At 45.4% G+C, this 27,222-nt stretch overlaps 1 protein-coding gene across 1 annotated transcript in view; it reads left to right on the top strand.

The window, feature by feature from the left end:
• The window catches only part of PDZD2 (PDZ domain containing 2), a 212,002-nt gene that overhangs the window by 113,719 nt on the left and 71,061 nt on the right, over positions 1 to 27,222 (top strand). Inside the window, exon 2 of the mRNA XM_006762473.2 lies at positions 15,609 to 16,110. Coding sequence (XP_006762536.1) covers positions 15,609 to 16,110 — 502 coding nt within the window. The remainder of the gene's footprint in view (positions 1 to 15,608; positions 16,111 to 27,222) is intronic.

The following is a 27,222-nucleotide window of genomic DNA, read 5'->3' as shown; positions in this document are numbered from 1 at the left end:
AAAATCGCATAACAGCCGAGCATACACCCAGCAGCGCTGCTGATGCCTGAACGGTATGTGGAATGAAGTGGGCGGGCATCGGGAGGCCACTATGGCACGGGGCAAGCACTATGGGCAGTCTATCTGAAGTGTACCTGGCGTATAAGACGACCCCCCACTTGGAGGCATATTTTTCAGGGCCAAAAAATCGTCTTATATGCCGGCAAATACGGTATATAAAATTTTATTTCAATAATATGATTTATATAATTAATTATGTAATTGACATTGATTTTTAAAATTAATTTCAGATTGACTGTGAAACCCGTGAGTGCAGGGACCAACTGCCTTCTTTACCACTTTGTCGGCATCGAGCCCAATGCCTACACTCTATTTTTTAAAAATATATGTATTTATTGATCTCAGAGAGGAAGGGAGAGGGAGAGAGAGAAACATCAATGATGAGAGCGAATCATTGATTGGCTGCCTCCTGCATGCCCCCTACTGGGGATCGAGCCTGCAACCTGGGCATGTGCCCTTGGCAGGAATCAAACCTGGGACCCTTCAGTCCGCAGGCCAACGCTCTGTCCACTGAGCCAAACCAGCTAGGGCATGCACTTTATTTTTGAACCTATTTCTTTATATTCTCCTTAATTTTCAGAAAGAAAAAAAATTCTTTGGCACAAGACTGACCGACTCCCTTCTTGATCTGCTATTGAATGTCTCCCCGGGACTTCCCCTTTCGGGGTGAGGGTGCTGGGGCTGTTGAGTGCTGTCTCTCTTCAGCCCCCACAGCTGTCCGTGGAAGCTGCCGAGAGGTCTGTGGCTGGGCTCATTGGTGTCTGAGGGACATCTATGTATTGTCTGAAATCCAAGGTAGGACATTAAAATGCAGCTTCAATTAGATCCTGTTGGGATTTAAGAAAAGAATGAAATCTGACAATTCACTTTTCTTATTTATTCTTCCTCCCAGTTACTTTCTACCCTTCTGTCCTTCACCTCTGCCCATGGGGGTTATTTAAACTTTGAAAAACAACATTTTCTTTAGACGAGGTCTGTAGACTCTTTGAGCTGCAACTTGTCAGCCATTTGAAACGGTCCAAGTGAGAGGCCACTTTGGACTTAGTCACATATTTATTTATATATTTTTAGGATGTTTTGAATGAAACTGGACCTGATATGCTTTGTGCCTGGTCATTTAAATCCAGCTCTTTAAGAAACAGCCGTACTGAAACAGATCTGCTTCCTCACACTTAACTTTTTCTCCTCACCTCCTATCTGGGATCCTCTCCTTTTGCTCAAAGTACTGGGAGGAGGCCCTTTTGAGAGCAGGTGGTGGCAATAATACATAAATCCTTTGAGGAAGTTAGACTAGGAAGGTAATAAATAAATTTCACTTGATGCTCTCAGCAGGCCATAAGGAGCTCCTTTTAAAAGACTGCAATATGTCTCCTTAGGAGGAAGTCACTGAAGAGAACTCAGGATGCAAAGTGTTCGTTAAGAGCAACAAAAATCCCTAGTAATAGGGTGTTGCTGTGTTCTTGACAACACATGTTCTGGGTCTTTCCTGCTGCCTGTATGAAGCCCTTCAGTGTCTGGAGAATTCGATGCCCAACCCCTGACCCAGGACTGCTGCTGTCCCCATAGAGCAATGGCCGGGGTGAAATGGGTGCAGTTTGCAATCCACCTCGGGGAGCTCAGATGTCCCTGTATCTGTGAGAAATACTTGAGTTTAAATGGAGCAGTGCCACCGTGGAAAACGCATGTGCTCTCCCCCCAGAGGTTTGAGGAGGTTTGAGGAGGTCCTCAGGTCTGTGCTCTTGTTTCTCCCCGTTTGCAGATCCTTCCAGATCACACTCTTCCTGGTGTGCAGTTCAAGAAAGACCTTTTGGGGTGTTTGTTTTTCCAGGCAGCTCATGGCCCTGATTTTGTTTTTGGATGTTTTCCGTTCGCTCTGAGTAGGAGAGTTCCAAGTCTAGTGTGTGCTGTCTGCCAGCTATTTCCTGTTGAGAACTCCTGAAAGGAAGTGAGTTCCTAATATTCTAAAACATGCTTGCGACCCCAGTGCCCACACCTGCTGGCAAAAGCAGAGGAGCCGACTACTCATGCCAGCAGGGTTTTCCCCTGGAGTTGAAATTGTGTGTCTGCAGAGACCCTCTCTAGACATTTAAAAAACATCATCATGTTGACCATCCCATGGCACTGTAATATGCTGGAACATTTACTGTTAAAACAACCAGGCTTTGGAAACCCCTGCCTCAGAAAAGTGGAAGACGCCCTTGTCAAGGAAGTAGCTGAGCCAAAAGGGAGGGCTGTCATCCAGATATTTGGATAAATGCAGGAAAGGTAGGTCAGGGAGAAGTGGATGCTGGCAGAGGCAGGCTCTCTCCTCGCACACACGTGCATCTGATTTATTCATGGCAGTTGCTTATATCAGTGTGAGCAGCGCGCATATTTTACAAAATATTCAGGGGTCAGCCTGTGTCACAGCTTGGTGGGATGGGCAGCCTCCCAGACTCCACCCTGAGTTCTGGGGCCATTCCAGGACCGCTGGGACCATCCGGAGTTCAGGGCAGGCCTGAAAGCTTGTAATTGCTCTGGGAGCTGGGAGTCCGACCCTGGCCAGATGGACGTGGAGGTGAAACAGGAGGCCATTGCTGATCTGTGTTTTGAAAGACATCTGTCTCATCTCTCTGGCAGACAATAAGGCCTACCATTGGTCGGAGTCTGTGCTGATCGACTACACTAACCTTAACCTTCCAGCACACACACACTGTGCTGGTTGTCCACACTGGCCTGATTCCCAGCTCTCTCCCCTCCCCTCCTCTCTCCTCTCTCCTCAATATCTACACTATCCTGATCCTCCAACACATGGGTGCACACACACAGCGCCACAAGACTCTCAGAGGAGCCGGACAGGCCAGGCTGTGTCGAAGGCACATTTGCCCACCTCTCCAGATCTTTAGTTTTCGAATCTGTTTCTGACTCTCTGTCTGAACTCGCTTTTTCCAGAGATTCCTTTTTCCCGCCTTAACCGTGACTCTCTTTGACCCGTTCTGACCACAGACTCGGCTTTGACCACTCTGTTCCATAAGTTTGCCTTCTCAGGATTCCATCCAGGACAATAGCTGGCCTATGATTACCCAGCAAATTTCCAAAGGGTTGAAAGGAATGATCGTTTATTGGCAACTACCACGTGCCAGACAGGAAACCAGCCAGCAAAACAGCCTGTTTAGTTCATTATCCCATTTAATCCTCCCTAACCACATTAGTACGTGAGACTGAGAGATTAAAGTTGTGTCCTGCCCAAGGGGACCAAGTGGCAATGCTGACACCCGAACCAAGAGTAATCTCACTTCAGTATCACGATATCCAAATATATTTGGAGACTTTTGGTGAAGCTGTTTAGGTATTGAGTAGAGAGGGCCCCAGTCTGAGCCTTTGCTATTGGTTTTTCCTGCTATCATACAACAGACTCAAAGGACCTCCTTGTGAACACAATTCATCCAACTTGACTTCTCAAGAATGCTCTGCCGCCTGCTGCTATGCCCAGTGAAGCTGAGTCCTATTCATTTCCGCCAGGCCTTTTTTTGGCTACTGTTATTTCCCATCATCTCCTTTTGGGAAATATTTTGTTATTCTCATTATATTGTCCTCTCTCACCTGAGGTCCTCCAGGAAGCAGATATGCATTAGAGCTAAGAGTACAGAGCGTCTGTTGGGATAACACCTGTGAAAGGAAAAGGGGGGCAGCAGGACTGAGCAGGGGGAGCTGGCACTCTGTGCTGCTGACTTGATAAAGTGGGGCAGCCCAAATGGGAGCTCTGGTGCAAAGCTTGCCCAAACAAAATGGCTAACAGGAGATGTGCCCCTACCTGGTGTGGGATGGCCAGCCTAGTCTCCCCGTCTTGTTCTCCATTGGCCAGGGATCACTCCAGAAGAGCGCGACCTTGACTTGAAAGTTCTGATGAGGCTCACAGCTGGAGGCCATGGACTTACTAACTCCTCACCACTGGACATCAGGTCCTTACTTGAAGGGGCATCTACATGGTACTTAAGCCCCAGGGGTTTGACTGCTTCTCCTTTATTCTGGTTTGTGTTGGCCCATAGCCACCTGGCAGCACATTATGTTCTAAAAGAATCCACAGGAACACTAGGTATCCTATTAAGACACCTCTTACTTATAGCCAGAAGGTGTGCAGACTGACTGCAGTCAGGAGAGGCGGTTCATTGAGGAGGGAGAGGTGTCCCATGCACAGCCCTGCCTGAGAAGCGCTGGTTGGGAGTCGGGGCACTGTGTGGGGTGCGGTGAGGGAGGAGAGAGTGCACTTGAGGGGAAAGGCCAACCTTGGAGGGACACATCTTCTGTTGCCATTTTGTTTGGCTTTGGCTGGGGGCCAAGTTGATACCTTAGTCCTTTGATTCTAGGGAATCTGAGCAAGCATTGCCTCTGCTTTTCCAGAGTTGAGGGCTGTCTCAAGCTTGTAGCTAAGATGGATGGGGCAGTTGGCCACTTGCACACACACCCTTAGAAACCACCTCACCCCTCCCAAACACTCACCTATGTTCTGTGCCTGTCTGAAATACCTCTGGTTTTCCCTAAGGCCCCCCCTTATTTTTTTTAATGGGTGTGGGCCATATTTTGGGTGTTAACACACATTAAAGTGGTGTTAAGGTGGGGAGAGGCCTCTTGGCTGTGAGAAGTTGCAGTCCTTCTGGATCCAAACCTGGTCATAATAAACAACAATAGGGCGGGACTTGACCGCAGTGTCTCCCAGGGTCATTGCCAGGGTTGTTTACAAGCAGGTGGGAATTTCAATCCCAGCTCCACCCATAGGAGCTCTGTGACCTTGGGCAAGTTCATATCTCTAACTAAGCCTTACTAGTAGTTATCGCATTTCTAAAAGATGGATCATAATGTCCACGTTTTATGGGGTTGATTTAGATTGAAATGAGATGATGTGTGTGCGCAGTTAACTTAGTCCACAGCATGTAATTACAGCGTAATCAATATTGGTACCTGTCCCCCTTGTCTATTTTAACTCATGTTAGTTTTTGGACCTTCTAAAATACACACACCATTAAAAGCAGGCTTTGCATTTCCATATCAACATTTATGCTTATGCATGCAATAATTTACAGTTTCTTTAATGCTTCGCTTGAAGTTATTTTTAACATCCCGGGAGATAAAGACAAATAAATGCCTCTGCATTTTTCTCATCTGAACATAACTAAACCAGGGGTCACAAAGATACTCGATGATGTCACAGTCACAACTGGTCAACAGACACATGAAAAGTGCACTGATTAGAAGCCAAGATATAAAGTGTGTTCTATCCACATCTGTAAGGACTTGGCTCATCTGTTTTCCTAGGCTAGAGTTCTGTTGATCTGGCTTTCTTGTAATTGAAGTTCTCCAAACCAATGAGAATCCTAGAGCATCAGGCAGATGGATGAACACGGGGAAAACATCCCACAGAGCCAGCTTCTTAGGGAGCACCCTTTGCTTGGAGAGGAAGGTTGCACAACTTAGAAATGAACCTTGACAGATTATGAGACCTGTTCAGCCAACCATGCCTGCCAGAGAGCCTTTGAGAAGAAAGAAAAAGGAAAATCAGATTTAAAAAAATCCTCAGCACACTGTACAGAAGAGACTCGGGAGAAAAGCGGTGTTAGACATTAGCCAGAACACAGTGATGGAGGTAGTCATTTTGCAATTTCTTAAGTATCTGTTCTCTGCTGACTTCAAAACAGTGAAAGAAATTCAGAAAAGAAGCCCACTATTTTGATGGAAGCTGTTTTGACATAAGTGAAACCAGGCTTGCACGAGGTGGGGGCGTGCTGTGGCCAAGCCAATGGGCCAGACCGGGAAGGATTGAAATGAGTTGGGGAAATTGCTTCAAGACGGAGCTGGATCCACTTGAAAGGGGAGGGAGCTGGAGGGTACAGACATTTCATCGATGTTTGAATTAGTGTGAGAGTAGCATCCTGTGCGTTCAGGGGGCCACAGACCCTCCGGAATCTGTCTCCCTTCTTTACAGTCCCCTCTTGGGAAAGGGAAGGAGGTGGCCCGCCTTTTGAATGGTGCAGTGTGAGGGCTTGAGAATTGCTGGCTGGTTGTGAGCTCTCAGGTTTGGCTGGTTTGGGGAAAATGGGAGCAGGAAGGGAGAGAGTGTGTGTTAACTCCCATAGTTTCCAGCAGCTTTCATTGTGGAGAAACCAGGGGGTGTGGCAGGGGCCATGTGGAACTCAGTCCCTGGGTCTGAGACTTTTTTATTTTTATTTTTATTTTTACTGATTTCAGAGAGGAAGGGAGAGGGAACGAGTGAGAGAAACATCAATGATGAGAATCATTGATTGGCTGCCTCCTGCAAGCCCCCTACTAGGGATTGAGTCTGCAACCCAGACATGTGCCCTTGACTGGAATCGAACCCGGGACTCTACAGTCCACAGGCCAATGCTCTATCCACTGAGCCAAACCGGCTAGGGCAGTCTGAGACATTTTGACACATTTTTCAGGGCTCGGTGGCCCTGAGGTTAGAAACCAAATTGAGCATAATCTGTGGGATGTGGTCTGCCTTCAGTTATACTTGAGCATTGACAGTAGCCTCTCCCACAGGGAGGACAAGGGCAACACCATTTGTGGGAAATCACAGGCATTGCTTTAGGAAATGTACCCGGGAGGACTGGACAGCAGGATATCAGGCAAGGGTGGTGGGATGACCTGGGCTTTTTGTTTCTCGGGCCTGGCCTTTTTTCAGCCTCAGGCAAGTCATAGCAAAGAGCTCTGTGATATGAAGTCAGTGTCTTTGGCCGGCCAGGGAGCAGGACATAGGGGAGGAATGGAGCTTCATTAGCATCGATCCATGCAAAGTACAGAACAGACTTTGGGTCCAGCAGACCCCAGTATTCTGTTTTAGACAGAAACAACATGGAGAAAATAAACAATTAAATGCAGTCGATATGAATGCACAGAGCCTTGAATATATTAGCATATAGTACATATTACATGACACTATTACTTTAACTTGGTATTTGGAACCGTTGCCTGGTTGATGTTAATGAGGAAAGATTTCCTTTGGAAGCCATTGGTTTACGATGATAGGGGACCAGTGGGAAGAATCAAGAAGACCAACTGGGAAAGAATGCTGAGTGGGTCACATGAGGAACTTTGGAGGTAGATGGGCTACCTGGGTATCCATAGCCTCAACCGGAAGGAATGGGGTATTTGCTGGAATAATGTGAGGGGTAGGGATGGATGAGATGCTCTACTAGCCTAGGTGATAGGACCCCATCCTTCCAGTTGCTAAAGCCAAACACCTGGACACCGTCCTTGACCTCTCCCTTTCTCTCACCCCTGTATGTGATCCAAAAGCAAGAGTTGTTGACTTGACCTTCAGAGCAGATCATAATCAGCGCCATTTCTTACCATCTCCACTGCTGCTCCACCTGAGCTGTGTCTCCCTGGAATTTCCGAACATGATGGTCTCTCTGGTCTCCCTCCATCTACTCTTGCCAAATTCTCAACATAGAACATAAGGGTTGTTTCAAAACATACTGTCTATCACATTACTCCTCTGCTTAAAACTCAACAGCTCCCATTTTGCACAAAAGTCTTGGAACATCTAATGGGACCTTGCAATATATTGGTCTCTGTTACCCTCCGATCTTCCTCCTCTCCTTGCTTCACTCCCCTGCAGCCACAAAGGCGTCCTTGATTTTCCTCAAACACACTAGACACAGACCGGCTTCCAATGGACCACTTTTGCACTGGCTTTCCCTCTGTCTGGAACGTTCCTCCAGGCGGCTGCATGGCCAACTCTTTCATCTTCAAGTGTCTGCTCCAGGCACTCTCCCGGGGCTGCTGCCTTTGCCACAGTATTTCAGATTCCGCCCGACTCTTCCAGCTCCTGGCATGCTCAGTCCTCTCTCTCCTGTTCAAGGTGTTCTATTTTCCACAGCGCGTCTCGCCCTCTGACGCACTGTAGAGTCAGATGCTTATTTTAGCAGGTCTGCTGCGTACTGTCTGTCTCCCCTGCCAGATTGCAAGCTCCACAGGGACAGGAGCCGTTTTGCTCGCTGCTCCACCCCAAGTGCCTAAAACAGCGTTTGCCATCTAGTAGGTATTCAGTAACGATTTGTTGAGTGAATCAGTGAACGAATGGATTGGAAAAAACTAAGTAGTAATTGTATAAACAAGAAAATAGCATTATGTCATGAGAACAAAAGTGAAACGCGTTCCCAGGTACAGTCTGGTGCTCATCATTTCCCCGGTGAGGTGAGATTGACTCACTCGTGTACCTAGGAGTCTGACTTGACCAGCTCTCCCTTCGCTACCCCGGGAAAATGTGACCATCACCAGGATGAGTTAACAAATCCCTGTGGCTGGAGTTCTAACTTGATTCTGTATGGACTGCAGGTTGATCTCATATTGTTATTAAAAACCCTGCTTCTCTCACAGCAATTGAACACAGAAGTGCAATCATTTCCAAGTAGGAGCTTGGAATTCTCTTTTAAGGGCCAGTATCTCCACAGTGTGTTTTACGAGGTCCGTTTTCATTGTTGATCAGTCATGTTTACTTAATTTTAGCTTCTGAATTCTTGCTTCCAAAAGGGATGTGGGTGCTGTTAGAAAAGCTTTTATTGATTGATGCAGAAATGAAGTGCAGGAAAACCTTTGAGGAAAAGTGAAAGTTCATGTGAACTTACTGCTCCAGGATATTCTGTTTCCTTCCTGTGAAGCTGTCCTGGAGTTGAACGTGCACAGTGCATCCTAGAGTGGCGATTCTCTGTGAAGAGAGCTGTGAATCCAAACCAGTCTCGTTAGTTTGAGAGGTGAGCTTTCAAGATAAACATGAAAATCAGTGACATCTCTTTGCATGGAAATCAAAATAATGTTTTCATTGGTCATATGATTTAGGTGCTTCCCATCCATTGCTTTTCTGCAGTGTCCTCCCCGCATCTCCACCCCTTTACACCCAGAAGCTCTTAGCAGGAAACAGAGAGAGAGATAGCTCTGCTTCAGCACAGAACAGATAGCACAACCTGTGGTCGCCGGAGGTGGAATCTGAGCAGGGACAGGCCAGAGGGGTGTACGCTTAGTGCTGATGGACACAAATGTAGCTGCTGCCTGCGAGGCTGACACACTGAATTCGATCAGTGTTTGTGGAATCGAAGGGGTAGACCACCCACCTTCTTTCTTACTCCACTTCATTCCTCTGTTTAAAGATTTATTTTCAGTATTGGTTTGATTTAGGGTGCATAGTGATACTTACTTAAAAGTGACTAGTGTCAAGAACGATATATCATTGAGCTCTTTTTATAAGTTTGATTTGGGGGAACAAGACCAATTATAAACCAGTTCTGTGTATTGTCCTGCTGTATATGTCAAGAACTGTGATTTTACTCTACTAGTAAGCTAACAGCTTAGCCTGCCATGGTTTCATGGATGTCGGCAGAAGACACACTATTCTTGGGTCAGAGATGAAAAGACAGCTTATTATTCGTGGAAATAGCAGTGGCCAGAGTATTAGTGTTATTTGTACTCGCTATTTCCCCAAGCTCCATCTCCCTGAGGGCAACGTGGACCTCTGAGCTGGTGTGTTTATGGGTATGATTTAAATTTCACTGTTGTGTGGTGATGGCAACAAGTTTTGGTAGCTGGTATTTTGGTTTGGGTTTGAAAGGCTAATATTGTACTACTAGAGACCTGGTGCACAAAATTTGTGTGTGTGTGGAGTGTCCTTCAGCCCAGCCTGCGCCCTCTTGCAATCTGGGTCCCCTTGGGTAGGATCCCTAGGCCTTGCCAGCGATCAGGGTCTATGGGGCTTTCCTTCCCCTGGCTGCCAGCAGCTGGTCCCACCCCCACCACTGTCACTGATTGCCATCTGTGCAGCACTGTCCTCCCACCCCCGCCACCGGTCGCCTCCCTCTGCAGGTGACAGGTGTGGGGTGTGATTGCTTGGCTGGCCAGGGCCTCCCTCTGCAGGGCAATTGCTGGCTGGCCCCGCATTCCCATCACATTGCTGGCTGGTAGCCTGGGCCTCCCTCTGTGGGGCTATCATGGGGCGATGGCCAGGGCCCCCCCCCAACCAATTGCATCGAACCCTCCTTGGCTGGCCTGGTGCCAGTGCGTGTCATAGTGTGGTCGTCCGGAAGGTCATCTGGACAGTTATTCTGCTGTTTGGTCGATTTGTATATTACGCTTTTATTATCATAGATTATTATAGACTAGAGGCCCGATGCACGAAAATTTGTGCAAGAATAGACCTTCCTTCCCCTGGCTGCTGGCACCAGCTTCCCTCTGGCACCTGGGACCTGGGTTGCTTTTCTCTGGCTGCCGCCACCACCACCAGGCACCCAGGACCCAGGCTGCTTTGCTCTGACCCCTGCTTCATCTGGAATGATGCCCGGAAGGATGTTTGGTCTAATTAGCATATTACCCTTTTATTATTATAGATAGGTCAGGGGAGAAAATCAAACAAATAGTTACTCTGGTTCTTCACTCTCAACTTGTGTTCCCCCCCTCTCAATTTTATGGCAAAAAATAATACATATTTTACAATAAAGAAAACATACTGATTTATTTATATTCTTTACTCTGGACTCCAGATAAGGGAGAGACGGAAAGAGTTGCTGAACCCCAACCATTCATGCTAAATAGAGGAGGTGAGAAGTGGTAAAAATTGGCTTCATCGGTAACCCTCCCACAAGCAGCAGTTGGAACAGTGTTCCAGTTTATTTCTACTCTAAGCCTTGACTGATCCAGTTTCAAAGCCTCACTGGTTCCTGAGCCCATCTTTCCCCATCTGATGAGGGCTGACTTTCTCCCTCACTGCTCTAGGAAAGGAGTACATTGACGGGTTTTCAGAAAAGGCCTTATGAGCACCCAGGATATCGTTCACTCTTATCAGCACCACTTTCAGAGTCTTCCAAAGATAGTTTGGCTCTTACTAAGGAGGGTTGTGGAATCTGGGAGAAGTATGCCCCAGATTCAACATAGCTAGGAGGCAACACCTGAGAGAGACTGCCCTGGGGGAACACGGTTACTAATGACTCCGGGAAATAATGATCATCATTGTCCCATCCTCTCTTACAGAGCTGTCCATACTTGCCTTCCTCTGTTTCCCAGCCAAGACTTCACTGGGAAAGTAATCTCTATGTATTTAACACTTCCTCTCAAACCATTGTTCTCTGGGAACCAACAGATTCACACACCACCTCAGACAGCCCTCTGGATTAATTAGGTTTAGCAGGTTTTCAGAGGACCACAAACAGCTTTTCAGCCTCCCATTACTTCTTAGGCAAGAAAAATTGATCTCCATTTGTCCTGTGTGTTAGACCAGGTGCTGTGAGCAGCTGGTTCCATTCCATAAAACCCAGGCTCTGTCATAATTGTTGTCTATAAACATCTTCTTGTAGTCAGTGTTCATTCTCCTGCTGTCCCCTGGGAACCTGGCATAGTCAGATGAATGTCTGCTTTGGTGAAAAGTCCGAGTTCAGGATTCTTTTATGTGTTCTCTGAGTTATACCATGTTTTCATGGCATTTTGGTACAGGCCAGTGCCCGGTGGTGGTGCCAGGTTACTCTCAATTACACACAGATAGACACTCGTGGTTCAGCTTGGCAGCACCCCTTTGTGGGTTCACACTGTGTGCCAGGCATCAGGAATCGAGGGCTGAATGCCCAAAATGGTTTTCAAAGACACCTGGAGATTGCTCCTTCCAAGGGCTTTGGCCAAACAGTCCAGGATATCAAACGTTTATAGCTCCCTCAAACCCTCTTTTGATGGAATCAGGGCATGGATAAATAATGCGTGTCTTTGGCCTTCCAATACCTCCCTCTCTTGCCTCCTACCTCCCTATTTTCATGTTCTTCAAACTCCAGACTTCAGCTTTTCCAAGCACCAATCTCACCTGCCAATCCCTGGAGAGCCCAGACTCTGGAATTATGACAGAGCTTCAAGAAACAGAGGAGGTACTCAAAACTTTCTTTGTATAAAGAACTTTTTTAGTGGAAGGGAGAAGGAAGGGATCTGTTCCGAAAAGACACCTGCAAAGGTAGAGTGAAATGAAGAACCACACACATTCCAGGGACAAGGTTCTAAGCTAGAATTCGGAATCTCATTTCTGGATACGTTTCTACCACTGATCCATACTGGCCTGGGCAAGACTTTTTCTAAGTCATGTGATTGTATTCCATTTCTTCTTTCTCAAAGGTTGACTTGGAAGTTTACAGATTCTACTAGTGGCTAAGAATCCTCCTGAACAGAAAAGGGGATGTGGAAGTATGAATTAGCCAGGAAGGTGCTGGAATTGTTAGGAAATAGGGAATGTGGGGGCATCGTATTTAAGGTGATTCTCAAACAATTGTAAGAAAATGACCCTCTGCCTAAAAGTCTCTTTCTGACCAACTTGCTAGAGTGCCCATAATTCATTCACTACACTTTGTCTTTGGGGTGACCTTAGAAAATTCTGTGTCCAGGAAGAAATAAAACAACCTGTCATACAGTTCCCTGAAGGTGTCAGGGTCTTATTTATTGCTAGGAAGCCAGGAGAGGACAGGGAGATGGTGCTGAACTACAGATAAACTCCTCTTGCTTTGTAATGCTCCTGAGTGTGGAGTCTGCAGAAGGAATAAAATACTCTCTGTCATGGAACCGTCCAAGGTTCGTAGAGCTCCCGCAGAGTAGAGATGGGAAAGATACTCTGAGTCAATGGGCCAGACTTTTGGATGCTGAAAAGAAGGTCCCTATGTACAGCCCACCAAGTTGTTCAGAGTTTCGGTATAAAAGGTGGAGTCCCAGAAACGATTTTAAAGGAATTGCCCACCCCTCTGCTTCCTCCCCCCACCCCCGCCTCAGGTGAAATCTCTCTCAGTTTGTTGGGAAATGTCCAAGAGGCCTAGACAACTTGGATGTAAGAAGAACATTTCAGTTTTTCCAGGGTGGTGTTTTGTCCTTGGCATGTACGGGATTATTGGGAGGCTTGTTCCTTTAACCCCCAGAACTCTTCCTGGGACAGTAGCGTCCACAATTGTTAGAACGTGAAAGTAACTTAGATGACCCATTGTAGTGCCTCATTTTACAGATGAGGCGACTGCAGCGCCTGGGAAGGTAACAATGGAAGAAGCAGAATTGCACAGCAAACATAACACAGGCTTGGGAATCAGACAGGCCTGGGTCTCCCACTTAGCTGTCATGGGAACCTGGGCAAGTGAATCAATATTTCTGAGCCTCAGGCTCTTCTGTAAACAGTTCTTAGGGCTTACCTACTCAAAAGTGAACTCAAAACTTGGCCAATATTATTTTATTTGCTATTGTTTTCTTAATTGAAATATAATTTAAATAATACAAAATTCGCCATTTTAAAGTGGATATATCTAATTCACCACTACCTAATTCCAGAACATTCCCACTATCCCCTCCCCCCACCAAAAAAACCCTGGGCCTATGGCAGTCAGTCCCAATTTTCCCCTCCCCCTAGTTCCTGGCAACCACTAATCTACTTTCCATCTTAATGGGTTTGCCTATTCTGGACATGGGCAATTAGTGGAATCATATAGATGGTCTGGCATCTTTCACTCAGCATGTTTCCAAGCTTCACCTAAGTGGTAGCATATACTTCTTACTTTTTATCGCCAAGTAATATTCCATTATATGATGTACCACATTTTGTGTATATATTCATCAGTTGATAAAAATTTGGGGAAATTACCATTGTTTTACATGGTTGGGCCAAAGGCAGGACTTTGGGCATCTAATTCTCAACCTGGTCCTGTTTTTACTACTGCATAACATCTGTTTTTCCATAACATCTGAGTACAGTATATGCATTGTATTCATAGTAGTGGTTTGCTCAAACAAACCCTTACAACCTGGCCAACTGCTGTTAGGATTTTATACCTTTACAAGAATTTTTTCTAATGTGAGAAAAGAGACCACGACAATGCAAGGAATAAAATCTAAACACTGTAGAAAATTTATGCTGAAAATCAGGTTTCATTTTCATCACTAAACTCCAGTAGACTGGTCTTTATACCTCTTCCTCCCACTGTATGTCACAGAACAGTCTGAGTCTTGTATGATATCTTTTATCTACCTGGGTTTTATGTGTAAGTTCATTGCCATGGTTTATAGCCTAGGATCAAAGAGTTTCTATTAGCTTTGGTTGATGTTTAAAGGCCCGTCTGTTTTGTTTATTTTACTCCATGGCAAATTCAGAATTATTCTCTTCTTCAGTTAGGTAGTCACTGTCATTGCATTAGGTATGGGGAATATATGCCTCCGGCCATTTTAAACACAGCTGGTCATCTTTCCTTACCACCTGGCCCCCTCCCCATGCACTAACTGCCCCAGCTCGCAGGGCTGACTTCAGGCCTAGAAGGAGTGTAGCTGGGTTGGTATACTTGGGAAAGTTCTGTTTTTCACTGATTGAAGATGAAGGCCTTTCCTTGGTGGGTGCATGAAGACCAGCAGCAGGTCTGACTCGTTAAGGAGTTGGCTGTTGACATTGTTTGCTTGGGAACCGGTGATGTGTAGAATGTGGCAAGGTTCCAGTGGCGAAGGCATGTCCCTGGGTTCATCTGGGGTTCATGCTTCCTTATCTTGGATGGCACGGGTGGAGGGTCCAGCCCAGCCTGGTTTCCTGACTTTGAGCAAGTATTTTCTTTGCTGAAGCTTCAATGACTTGGTGTGATCACCGCTAATTACTCATCTCACTGATGTTCTGTTTTCTTGTTATCCTTTAAGATCTGGAGTAGTATTGTGTGTCGGGCTTCATGTGCTTCATCTCGTTTATATTATTTCCTGCTTCTCTGTGTTTGGCAGCCCTGAAATACATGAAAAAGCAACTGAGCTGGCCCTTCTTTGCTTCAAGCTAAGGATCCCTCTTTCCTCCCACTATTTCTGGTTCACACAGTTGGTACAGCCTTTCTGTCCTGGTCCCTGGGTCTGTGCTGTCCACTTTATCAGTGTTCCTTTTCATGTGATGCCCGGACTGGGAGCGATGGCCCACATGTGCTGTGGACAATCCAGACTAGAACGTTACCAAGAAACGAGCTGACACCCCTTTAATGTGGGACACACATGCCAGTGCTTATTGCCAGTTGCATCTCGATACCAGCCAACACCACTCCACCCCCCGCCTTCTTTTTCCTTTAACTGCTGTGAGGCAGAGGTTCCTGTTGTTGTGCTGTTGATTTTTTGATCGTAAGAGCAGAGCTTTGCATTTCCCCCAATCTATTTTACCCTGGGAGCTTGCAGTGTTTCTACATCAGAACCGTATGAATGGGCGGCTGGGATAATTCTGATGCAAGAAATTGCTGAGTGGAGGATTCCTTTTTAATTTAATGGTGTGTTAGGATTGGCTCTGTTAATAGGAACTTCCTTCTCTGATTACCTATCCTAGGGTCCTTTCATTAGTAAGTTCTAGTTCACTTGGTTTTTCTGCTTTGTTTTGGAGTCCTTTTTAGCATCCACAATTATACAGATTAAAAGAATGAAACGAGTGCTAAGTCTCCATCTGCGTAATCGCATGGGTCCTGTGTGGGGCACTGAGTGTGCCCACCACTGCACTGTGGAGAGGGCCGCTTGGAGGATCCTAACCGCTCCTTTGTTTGTGTTTGCGGCAGTTACCTGGCTGAGCAGTGCTGGAATGGCGGCTTTCTCTACCTGATCATGCTGCGCCGCTTCAAGCACAAGGTCCATTCTCCTTACAGCAGCAACAGTGGCAACAGCTCAGAGCCAGGACAGACACCGACCTTGGAGCTGGGTGACCGGACCGTGAAAAAGGGGAAAAGAACAAGAAAGTTTGGAGTCATTTCCAGGCCTTCTATCCACAAGGCCACTGAAGAATCCAAGAGCCACACTGGCTGTGAGCTGGACAATGGCCCCATCTCTGAGCTGGACAATGGTCCAGACCCAGAACTTGGAAATGGCCATGCCTTTCAGCTAGAAAATGGCCCAGACTCTCTCAAGGAAGTGGCTGCATCCCATCTAGACGGGTCTGAAGTGGACAGAGGGACAGAGCCTAGAGTTCCAAAGACAGACACTCCTCTGCCCACAAGCAATGATAAATGCCACTTCTCAAAATCAGGGAAAACGGACTTCCAATCAAGCGACTGCCTGGCGAAGGTAAGGTTTGGTTTGATTGCAGAACCTGAATTGTAAAAGTAATGTTTTTTAGAAGTTGCTTTTTTAAAGCTTAGGAAATATGTCTAAGGTGAACTTGCATGTAGAAGCCAACACATTTATTAAGATAAATGATCAGCGGACATAGCAATAACAACCAAAAGTCCAAGTCATTTCATCCCACTTAAATAGAGAGCAAGTTGAGTGATCCTAAGTGGAAAATGCAAGCCTTCTGTGGAATAATTTGAGTCATATGAGGCCCAGATGAAGTACTTGAACTGCATCATTATTTATCACTGCTGTCACCAGGAGAATTGCCACTGCGAGGCCAAGAATTCCTGGTGGCAGTTGATAGCATAAATATCCAAGCCTCGGTATTACACAGGAAGGATGTCCAGCACGCAGGGAAGCATCTGCTTTTATTTTTAACACTTCAAAACCAGTGACGTTTTCATGGGATTGTGTTATTACACTGCCGAATTCCAGCGAAGTTTAGGAACTTCACACACATCTCTGATACTATGATATCCAGCTGTGATGGTCAGGGCTGGTCTTACTACGTAAAGGCAAAGCAGATGTGGTATATTCTGAAGGGCCTGTTTCTAGCCTCAAATGGTCTCCCCTGTTGTATCCAGCTCTCTCTCGTTAAGTTACATTTCTGTAGGCTAAGCATGCTCTTTCCAAGAATCCTCTTGGCAGATACTCCTGTGGAGTCTTTTTTTTTTTAATATATGTGTATTGATTTCAGAGAGAAGAAGGGAGAGGGAGAGAAAGATAGAACCATCAGTGATGATAGAGAATCATTGATTGGCTGCCTCCTGTACGCCCCCTTCTGGTGATTGAGCCCACAACCTGGGCATGTGCCCTTGACTGGAATCAAACCCGGGACCCTTCACTCCAAGGTCAACACTCTGTCCACTGAGCCAAACCAGCTAGGGCTCCTGTGGATTCTTTTTTTTTTTAATATATGTGTATTGATTTCAGAGAGAAGAAGGGAGAGGGAGAGAAAGATAGAAACATCAGTGATGATAGAGAATCATTGATTGGCTGCCTCCTGTACGCCCCCTTCTGGTGATTGAGCCCACAACCTGGGCATGTGCCCTTGACTGGAATCAAACCCGGGACCCTTCACTCGAAGGTCAACACTCTGCCCACTGAGCCACACCAGCTAGGGCTCCTGTGGATTCTTTTTTTTTTTAATATATGTGTATTGATTTCAGAGAGAGGAAGGGAGAGGGAGAGAGAGATAGAAACATCAATGATGAGAGAGAATCATTGATCAGCTGCCTTCTGCACACCCTCTACTGGGGATTGAGCCCGAAACCTGGGCACATGCCCCCGACCGGAATCGAACCCGGGACCCTTAAGTCCGCAGACCAATGCTCTTCCATTGAGCCAAACTGGATAGGTCTCCTGTGGATTCTTAATGAAGCTATAAGATCCTAAGCGGTTCCTCATTGGTGTCTTCTCTGACTCAAGAGGCACCCTAGAGATGGGAGAAAGAGTTGGAAAGGTGGAAAATGAGCCCAGAGGGAAGTATCCAGTTCAGCTTTGTTGGGATGTGGAACCCTATGAATGAATGTAATTTAAAGGCTGTTTTATGTCTATTTCTGCAATTCTAGCCAATCTGTATAATGGGTTGAGAATAATCAAAATAACCCTCTCTTAATGGACCACATTCCTTCATTTGAGGAGCCGGGTGATTGTCTTAAAGCCTTGCACAGAGGGAGGCATCTTTGTGGATGGAATGTGTAAACAGATTAGAAGAAAAATCAATGTTTCTATCAATGACTTTTCTACCAAGTTATGCTCTCCCAAAAAAGGATGAAGGGCAAAGAAAATATTATAATCCCCTCCCCCAAAATTAAGGTCAATAAACATACAGTCCCTCCCCCATCCAAAAGTAGAATCTATATATATAAAAGGTTAATATGCAAAGTGTCCCCTCGGGAGTTCGACTGGGAGACCAGGAGTTTGATCGCTCACTATGACATGCACTGATCACCAGGGGGTGGCATGGAATGAAGGAAGGCTCTGGCCAGGAGCCGGGGAAGGAAGGTCCCAGCTGACAGCCAAAAGGCCCCTATCAGCCCTGATCGCTGGCCAGGCCTAGGGACCCTACCTGTGCATGAATTTCATGCACCGGACCGCTAGTATTCCTATAAACCTTTTATAAGCCGAAATGGCCTAAAGCAAAGTAGCAATTCCTATTAATTGATATGGAAACATTTTTTTTTCATTTCCTGGCCCCCAAAATAACCTACCAAATCATACAAATAACACACAAAATCTAAAATAGCATTAACATAGTAAAATCAGTGCCGTTCTCGCTGCTGAGGGTGACACTGCCTCTGTAACCGCCCCTGGAAAACAAGCACTAGATGCTATTTTCACTTTTTGCTCTTTTTCATAAAAGCAAAAATTCTCTTTGGATTTCTTTCAGTGAGTGCAAACAGGTCTGCTGTAGGCCTTTTGTAAAAGTGTAGTGTCATAACATGAACTTTAGAAAAAGCAGGTAATGCCTGTGTTATAGTACAGGGTGTCCCCAGAAATGTATACAGATTTTGAATGATTATAAAGTCAGTATGTTTTCAAAATTGAAAAGAATCTACAGAAATGAATAATTTTTTGTCAGCACCTGTTTTCAAACTGATGCCTGTTCTGGTCCTGGCACTGCTGATAACATGGAGCAGTGGAATCGCAAGCATCAAGAATCATTTTGTTCAGTATTTGTGCACCCTCAGTTCGTCAACTGTTGCCGGTTTTGTCCCATAAACTTTATCTTTTATGTATCCCCATTGAAAAAATCTAGTAGATAAATTTTCTTTGTTCAAAGCTTAGTCTGGCTTCACCCATTATTTCAGATCAGTTAAATGTGAAAATTTAATGAGTTACCTGCTATTAAAATGTGTATACATTTTGGGGGCGGGGCATACCCTTGTATCCACACTTTGAATAATTATAAAGGCAGTGTTTGTACTTTAACTGCATTTTCAAACTTCTAGTAGCATTTTAGGATGAATTTCCTTTGTTCAAAGCTTAGTCTGGCTTTAACGAAACAAAGGAGCCATCAGCTGTTAAAGTGTGTATGCACGTTTTTGGAACAACCTGTGTATTCCTTATCAATATGTACTATATTATGATAGGATTTTCCCCAAATGATTAGATTGTAAATATGTAGAAAGCCTAAGATGAAAAAAATAAGTTAGAGAGTATTGACATCTTTAATCATTTTGAAGGCTTAAGGTAGCAAAAATTTAAGGTTAACTCTCATACAATTTAAAGAGCAGGCTTTCATTTGTTATAGGATAAGTGGAAATAATTTGAAATGCTCCTAAAAGAAAGAAAAACACCAAACTTTTCAGAAAGTACCATCCTCTGCTCCTCTTTTTAAAAAATATATATTTTTATTGATTTCAGAGAGAGGAAGGGAGAGGGAGAGAGATCGAAACATCAATGATGATGAGGGGGAATCATCGATCGGCTGCCTCCCTCACTGGGGATCGAGCCCACAAACCAGGCATGTGCCCTCACCTGGAATTAAACCGTGACCTTTTTGTTCCTAGGTCAACACGCAACCACTGAGCCACTCTGGCTGGGCCTCTGCTCATCTTAATTAAACGCAAATAACATAAAATTGAATTTCTGCATTAGACTACTTGAAGAGTACAACTATCAGCGTACCTGACTTTTGCACTCAAGGTCATATATCCAAGAAAATATAAAGAAAATGGTGGGGGAAAAACAAACTTGATCTATTGCCGTTGAAGCTTTTTTTTTTTTTTTTAAGCCATATGCCTATAGAAAGGAGAGAGTTGTCAGCTGGAATTAGCATTCTTCATCCCTGTCCATAATCTATAGACTTTATTACTGACTCTTGGTCTTGGAAAGTCAAAATATTCTTAGATACGAATATTTTAGCACCCAAAAGTGTCATCATTAGATACATTTATCAAAAATTGATAGAAGTGGCTCCTCCCGCGTCTCCCTCCTCTCCCCCGATTCAGACAGTACCCAAATTGGAACCAGTAGATCTTCACAGAAGGTTACTTAGGTCCTTGGACTGGGTGGATTTTTATTTTTTACTCCAGAATGAGCCCAGGGTTGTGCTAAAATGGAATTTCCAGAAAAAAAACAAAAATTAGCTATTTGCCTCTTCAGCCTTTCAGGGGGAAAATTCCATCCATTTGAATAATGGGAGATTAAACATGTCAGAACTGTTCCGTTTCTGCTTTATTAATGATTTAGTATATCTACAAAGGCTTTATAAATTACAGAGAAGGCTTATAGTGATCGTTCAGACCACTTTTAATTGTCAGGTGCTCCTTTTTCATAGTCTGTTATTTGTTACTGATTTTTATATGCTTTTATATCCTGTATCCCAGAGCTGTAGGAAAATGTTTTCGCTAACAAAAAAACACATATTTTAAATGGTTCTATAAAAAATTAACACATAATGATAAGGATGCAACCAGATTCATTTTTAAAAATACAAAAGTTAGCCCTAGCCGGTTTGGCTCAGTGGATAGAGCGTCAGCCTGGGGACTGAAGGGTCCCAGGTTTGATTCCAGTCAAGGGCATGTACCTTGGTTGCAGGCACATTCCCAGTAGGGGGTGTGCAAGAGGCAGCTGATCGATGTTTCTCTCTCGTTGATGTTTCTAACTCCCTTTCCCTCTCTCTTCCTCTCTGTAAAAAAATAAATAAAATATATATTTTAAAAATACAAAAGTTGGGCCCATCATCTAAAACATAAGAATCTCCTAGGACATAGATAAGCAGCTTTAGAAATGTGTTCAGTGACTTATTCCGTCTAGTAGAGATCATTACTCACCCAAGGTGCCAGTTTTTGCAAGCCTGTTTAGACATATGTGTATTTTTGTAATGCTGCATGGTAAAAACCAATACAACCAAAGGTAGTCACTTAACAGAAATGATCCTACCCTTTGCCAGGCAGGTGAGTTTATTCACCGCTGGCGCATGTGTCCCTGGGGACCTTTGTCTTCCCTAGTACTTGTAACCTGCCCTATACAGCACCACACCTTCCTAAGGCCTTTAGCAGAGACTTCAGGAAGGTCTTACTCTTCAGGGCAGGATGGGAAACTCAGGAGATTGACATGCAGGACGTCTCCCGGGTGGTCCCTGATGTTTGCAGCAAGCAGAAGCAGCATCAGGATGATCCTCTTCTAGGAAGCCCGCATGGTCACTGAGTGAACTTGTGTCTTCCTATATGGTAGTGTCTCCTAAGTCCGTGTCCGCACCTTCACCTCTCTCCTGAGCCCCGAGTTTCTACCAATTGCCTGCAGGATGTCTCTATCTTGGTTATTTCACATCATGCCTAAACCTCAATGCATCCCTTCCCACACCATTAAGTCTGCTCCTGGCATTCCAGGTCTCACCACCCACAAGCTGCCCAAACCAGAAACCTGTCTCAACTAGTGACCACTCATCCTGGTTCTACAGAACTTTCCCTGGTTTTGCAGTGACAATCCCATGTCCTGGAAAATGCCTTTATCCCAAGCTGGGAACAGTGGTGTCCTGGAGTCAGCTGAAATGCTGCCCTCTTTCTGACACCTTGTCCAGTCAATCACCGAACCCTGTCAACTTCTGCTTCCTTTAGGATCTCCCTGCTCACCCCACTTCTCTTTCCTCTACTCCCACAACCTTAGGTCGGGGTCAGGCTGCTTTCATGTCTCATCTGGGCGGTCACAGTAGTCTCCTACCCCTCTCATTGTCCCCACTCTCATCGCATCATCCACTGTCCCCACTGCAACCAGAGGGCACATCTCATTGCGCATGCACTGGCAGGCCCGAGTACACTACCGCTTAAACACTTCTGACGGGTCCACTTGCCTTTGGGGTAACAGCCAAGCGCCTTGGCTTGTATAGTGCGTGAGGCCCAGCATTATCTGATCCCTCCTTAACTCTCTGCCTCCTTGATTTGGGCTGGGTGAGTTATCGTTGTTGTTGTTGTTGTTTTTGTTTTTGTTTTCCCAAAAGGCTATGCTCACTCTTGACTGTGAGCCTTTGCAGATGCTGCTCTCGCTATACTGTCTTCTCCCTTCCCCAATGTAGCTTAGCTTCTACCTTTCTTGGAAACCAAGCACAATAACACCCTCTTAAGGAGGTTCCATAACACCCCTGTTAACTGCGCCCATCTTCAGACATCTCTCTGGGCTCCTGCAGTACTCCCTGCTTATCTTCATCAATGCATGAATCCCACGTATTCCAAATACCATTTGGCTATGTGTTCCCGATAGACTTTAAGGGCAAAGACCTTATTTATCTCTCTGTCCTAGCTCAGTGCCTTGCACCTGTAGGTGCTCTGTAGCTATCCTATATAATAAAGAGGTGATGTGCAAATTGACCATCATGTCCTCACACAAGATGGCCACCCCCATGTGTCCACAAAATGGCCGGCAGGAGAGGGCAGTCAGGGGTGTCCAGGCCAACAGGGGAGGGTAGTTTGGGGCAACCAGGCCTGCAGGGGAGGGCAGCTGGGAACAACCAGGCCTGCAGGGGAGGGTAGTTGGGGGGGACCAGGCCTGCAAGGGAGGGCAGTTGGGGGCGACCAGGCCTGCAGTGGAGCGGTGAGTCGTTGATCAGGCTGGCAGGGGAGTGGTTAGGGGGCAATCAGGCAGGCAGGAAGGCAGGCAAGCAGTTGGGAGCCAGCAGTCCCGGATTGCGAGAGGGATGTCCAACTGCCGATTTAGGCCCGATCCCTGTGGGGGTCCCAGATTGGAGAGGGTGCAGGCCCCCCAGTGCATGAATTTCGTTAACGGGGCCTCTAGTTAGTTAATAAAGGTGCCCAAGAGCACCAGGCCTGAGAGATGGACCCGAGTTCCAGCCCAGCTCTCCAGCTACTGTCTCCTTTCTCTGAGCTTCTACCTTCTCACCTCAGCATTTTGGTCTGATGACTAAGGGATGGCCACTTTGACATTATGATCACACATTTCTTCATAGCTTACAGACTATTCTAAATAAGAAGGGAGAAGCAAGCAGTCTCAGAATAGGATTATAATCAGAGCCAGAATATTTACTGCAGTGAAATTCTAGTTGGGTGATGTGTCTTCTCACATTTGGGGCAAAGATGCTGTTGTAAAACTTTATTTTGGGTTCCAGAAGAAGATGAGGTCATTTAAATGCTGCCAAGAAAGCTCCCTTTAATGTGCCAACCTGTTTGGTAAACAAACCCCCTTGTTTGCCTCCATGAAGAGGTGCACGTGTATGCTCACACAGTCCTTGGCGCTTAATAGAATAGGTAGGCTTCTGGTGGCATTCATGCAGGAGTCCATAGCGTCCAATATTGTGGTTTGGCTTTTTCTCACCAAACTGACAAAGTCTCGCTGCCCTTTAAGCCCATGTGAAGGGAATCGCAGCCTGAGCCATCTGTCTAGACAGGATCTGTTTCAGAACTCAATTGTGTCTACAGCTGGATCAGTGTTCACACGCTGAACATTGGCAAACACGCAGGTCTCGCATCTGAGTGAGCCTCTTAATGTCAGTCTCAATAACTTCTGGAGAACTGTAAGATTTGTGGATAAACATCTTAGAACTGTTAATTTCATGGCATTTATGCATATTGTTATGTGTGAGGCACTGTTCGAGTTGTTAGAACCCATTGGTAAATGAGAGACAAGGTTCCCGTGGCATTTATCACATGGAAGGAGCCACAAGCAATAAATAAGCAAATAAACAAATGAGAAAGTTAGATGGTGACACATTCTATAAATGAAACAAAACAGGGTGAAGCGAAAGGTGGTGGCTGGGCAGTGTCATGGGTGGGGGGCTCACTGATACTGGATATTAGCAAAGACCTCATTAAAGAGGCAGTGTTAAGCTGAAGAGTGTCAAGAAAGGGTAGCCCAGGAAATCTGGGAGCAGGATGTTCCCAGTGAGCAGCCAGCACATGCAGCTGCCCTAAGGCAAGGGTGATAATGTTCCAGGAGCAGAGGAACTGAAGCACAGTGAGTGATGCAGAGAGCACTAGGAGGTGGCTCGGGAGATGTGGGCAGGGCTAGATTACAAAGAGCGGTGTATGCCATCACCAGGAGCTAGCCTCATTCTAAGGGAGCTGTTGAAAGGTTTAAGCTGAGTGCATCATGACTTTTTTTTTTTTAAAGTTCACCCTAGTTGTGTAATGGAGAGTATGGGTTGTAGGGGTGAGGAATTAAAAAAGAAGGACCATGCCGAAACCGGTTTGGCTCAGTGGATAGAGCGTTGGCTTGCGGACTGAAGGGTCCCAGGTTCGGTTCCGGTCAAGGGCATGTACATGGGTTGCAGGCACATCCCCAGTGGGGAGTGTGCAGGAGGCAGCTGATCGATGTTTCTCTCTCATCGATGTTTCTGGCTCTCTGTCTCTCTCCCTTCCTCTCTGTAAAAAATCAATAAAATGTATTTAAAGAAAAAAAAAGAAGGACCAGATTGGAGACTATTGTGATAACCCAAGGTAAAGATGCTCTGGCTTTGACAGGATGGTGGCAGGGAAGAGGGGCAGAAGGAGATGGATGTGGGTTTATTTTGCTAGTAGAGCTTACAGATCTTGCTCGTGGTTTGGGTTAGGGAGTAGAAGTAGGAATCAAAGATAACTCGTGAGCTTTTGGGTTGTATATCCTGTTTATCTTGAGGAGATGATAGTATTTTTCCCATTGAGATAGGTAAGTCAGGAGTGGGGGGAGGAGAATCCTGTTTTGACCATACTGAAGTGTGTATAAGATACCCAAGAGGAACTGTAAGGAGGCAGTAATAATATTAATAATACTTAATATTATCATATTTAAGTTGGCCAGTTGGTTGTGGCCAGTACCAGCTTTTGCCAAATAAACTTCAAACACTGATTTTATTTTTAACTGAGCACTGCTTTCAGCTATAGGCAGATAAATTTAATGCCATACTGACAGTTGTACAATTGAGACTGATAACATCTGCCTCTTCCTGTCTCTGCTTTCCTTTGTGTGCCTCTGAACTCCTGATTAGATGACCAAGAAATTCCAAGGCAAGGAAACTTGCATTGCTTTCTGTGACCTCTCTCCTTAGAGTTCCTACTTTCAATTATTGAAAAACAAAATAGCCCTCGCCAGTTTTTGCTCAGTGGATAGAGTGTCAGTCTGTGGACTGAAGGGTCGTGGGTTCGATTCTGGTCAAGGCTACGTGCTCGGGTTGCAGGCTCGATGCCCAGTGGAGGGCCTGCAGGAGGTAGCCGATCAATGATTCGCTCTCCATCATTGATGCTTCTATCTCTCTCTCCCTTTCCTTTCCTCTCTGACATCAATAAAAATATTTTTTTAATATTTTAAAATAATTTAAAATAAAATAAACAAAATATGTTATTGGATAAAAGGGTGAGGGGTGGTGGACTGGTATAGCTGAAGACTATATTACAGACTGGTCTTTTCTGCCCTCTGAAGCCATTTTTATTAGACATGTATTTTATTTTGCTTTTAACTCGTGTGGGGCAGGGGCAGGAGTATGGAGTGAGGGTGTGAAGTGAGTGTGTGAGTGCTTTTGACAAAAAGTGTGTTTAACTTTCTGTCAAGGATACATGAGGCTATTCTTTCTCAGTTATCATAGTTTTGCATGTTTCTTATCACAAGTCCTATTTCTGAAAGGATTTAAAAATCTAGTATTGTCACACCACCTATGAGGCACACCTAGCGTGTTCTTAGACACGTTAACAAAAGAACAGTAGGGCAGGGGAAATGGTGGTGTAACTAGTAGTGGGGGTGGATAGGCTCTTACTAATTTGGGCTAAAACCAAATGAGTTTCCAAATTTCTAGACTCTCATAGGGGTCCCCGTGGCTCTTGGGAAAGAGTTCCATGGCTTTTCCCACTGGGAGAGGGCGGAGCACTGTCCCACATCTTTAAGACTCCAGAAGCCATTGGCATATCTTCCAAGGAAAAAGCAAGTCAGGTCACTGTCTGCTCTAGCTTCTCAACTGCGTCATGCGGCCCAGGGAGGTAGCCACAGGCTGACCCATGTGCTGGTGTGGGATGCCCAGCGAGCCAGGACAACAGAGAACCAGTGTGTCCCTGAATTTGTTCCCTCTGAGGCCATCCATCTGATAGGCCACAGGCTCTCATGGCCTGAAAGCGTTGAAAGTTGCCATCCTTCGGGTAGCACTGATTCTCAAGGATGTTTCTTGAATCATTGGAGCTAAGTGAGACGTTGAGGGCCAGGGAGGCTGTTTCTGAATGAGGAAGAGAGAAAGGTGTTCCAGAGGTCAGAGGCAACAAACCAAAAACTGTGGAATCCTAAGTGAGCTGATGGGATATAGAGATTGTTGACAAGTTCATGAACTGCTGTGGTAAGCCAGTGACTTCTGAAGTTACATTTGGCCAGACAGGCTTCGTGTGTCTGTGGTGAGCCGATGAAGGAGACAGTTGGCACCCACTGCATGTTGCTGGGGTAATGGAGCCCCACTGAGCAGCACTAGAAAAAGTTAGGATCCAACAGGTCTCTGTCTGGTAATAATTTCCCCAGACATTCCTATTGCTGCACATCAGTGACCGTTCAGCATCTGTTTTTTTACTATTGCATAAAGTTTCATTTTAGTTTCTGACAGTATGTATTTCAGATTTTCTAAATGCTTCACATTCCTTCTCTTTTGCCAGCAGCTTGAATGGGCAGATTGCCTATTTCTAGGGGGATGATGGCTTTGTCCATAGGGGACCTTAATGGTTCCATTGGACCTTCATGATGGATGAAGAAAGCAGATGAAGAATGCATTGGGACCCATACCCATGTGTCTAGAGCTAAAAAGAACTGTAGGTGTGAGCCCAAATAAGACTCAGAATAAACCACTGGGGCAGGTTTTGCTTTCTTTTTTCGGAATAGCTAAGTAGCTGAGGGAACTCAAACACTTTGCAGTGGGAATATGTTTGTGTCCTTGGAGTGAAATGAGACGTCCATGGGGAATGAATGAACTGAATCAGAAAGGCTAAGTGATTCTCAAGGATGTTTCTTGAATCAGTGGAGCTACTAGTAAGTGAGACGTTGAGGGCCAGGGAGGCTGTTTCTGAATGGGGAAGAGAGAAAGGTGTTCCAGAGGTAGTAGTCCAGAGGACTTAAAGACATTTATTCATTTTTTTAAGAGGATAAATTTTTGTGTTGAAGAAT

Source organism: Myotis davidii, unplaced genomic scaffold (genome assembly GCF_000327345.1).
Source record: "Myotis davidii unplaced genomic scaffold, ASM32734v1 scaffold135, whole genome shotgun sequence".
NCBI classification, from domain to species: Eukaryota; Metazoa; Chordata; class Mammalia; order Chiroptera; family Vespertilionidae; genus Myotis; species Myotis davidii.
Note: the sequence above shows the minus strand (reverse complement) of the source record. Positions and strands in the feature narration are given on the sequence as shown.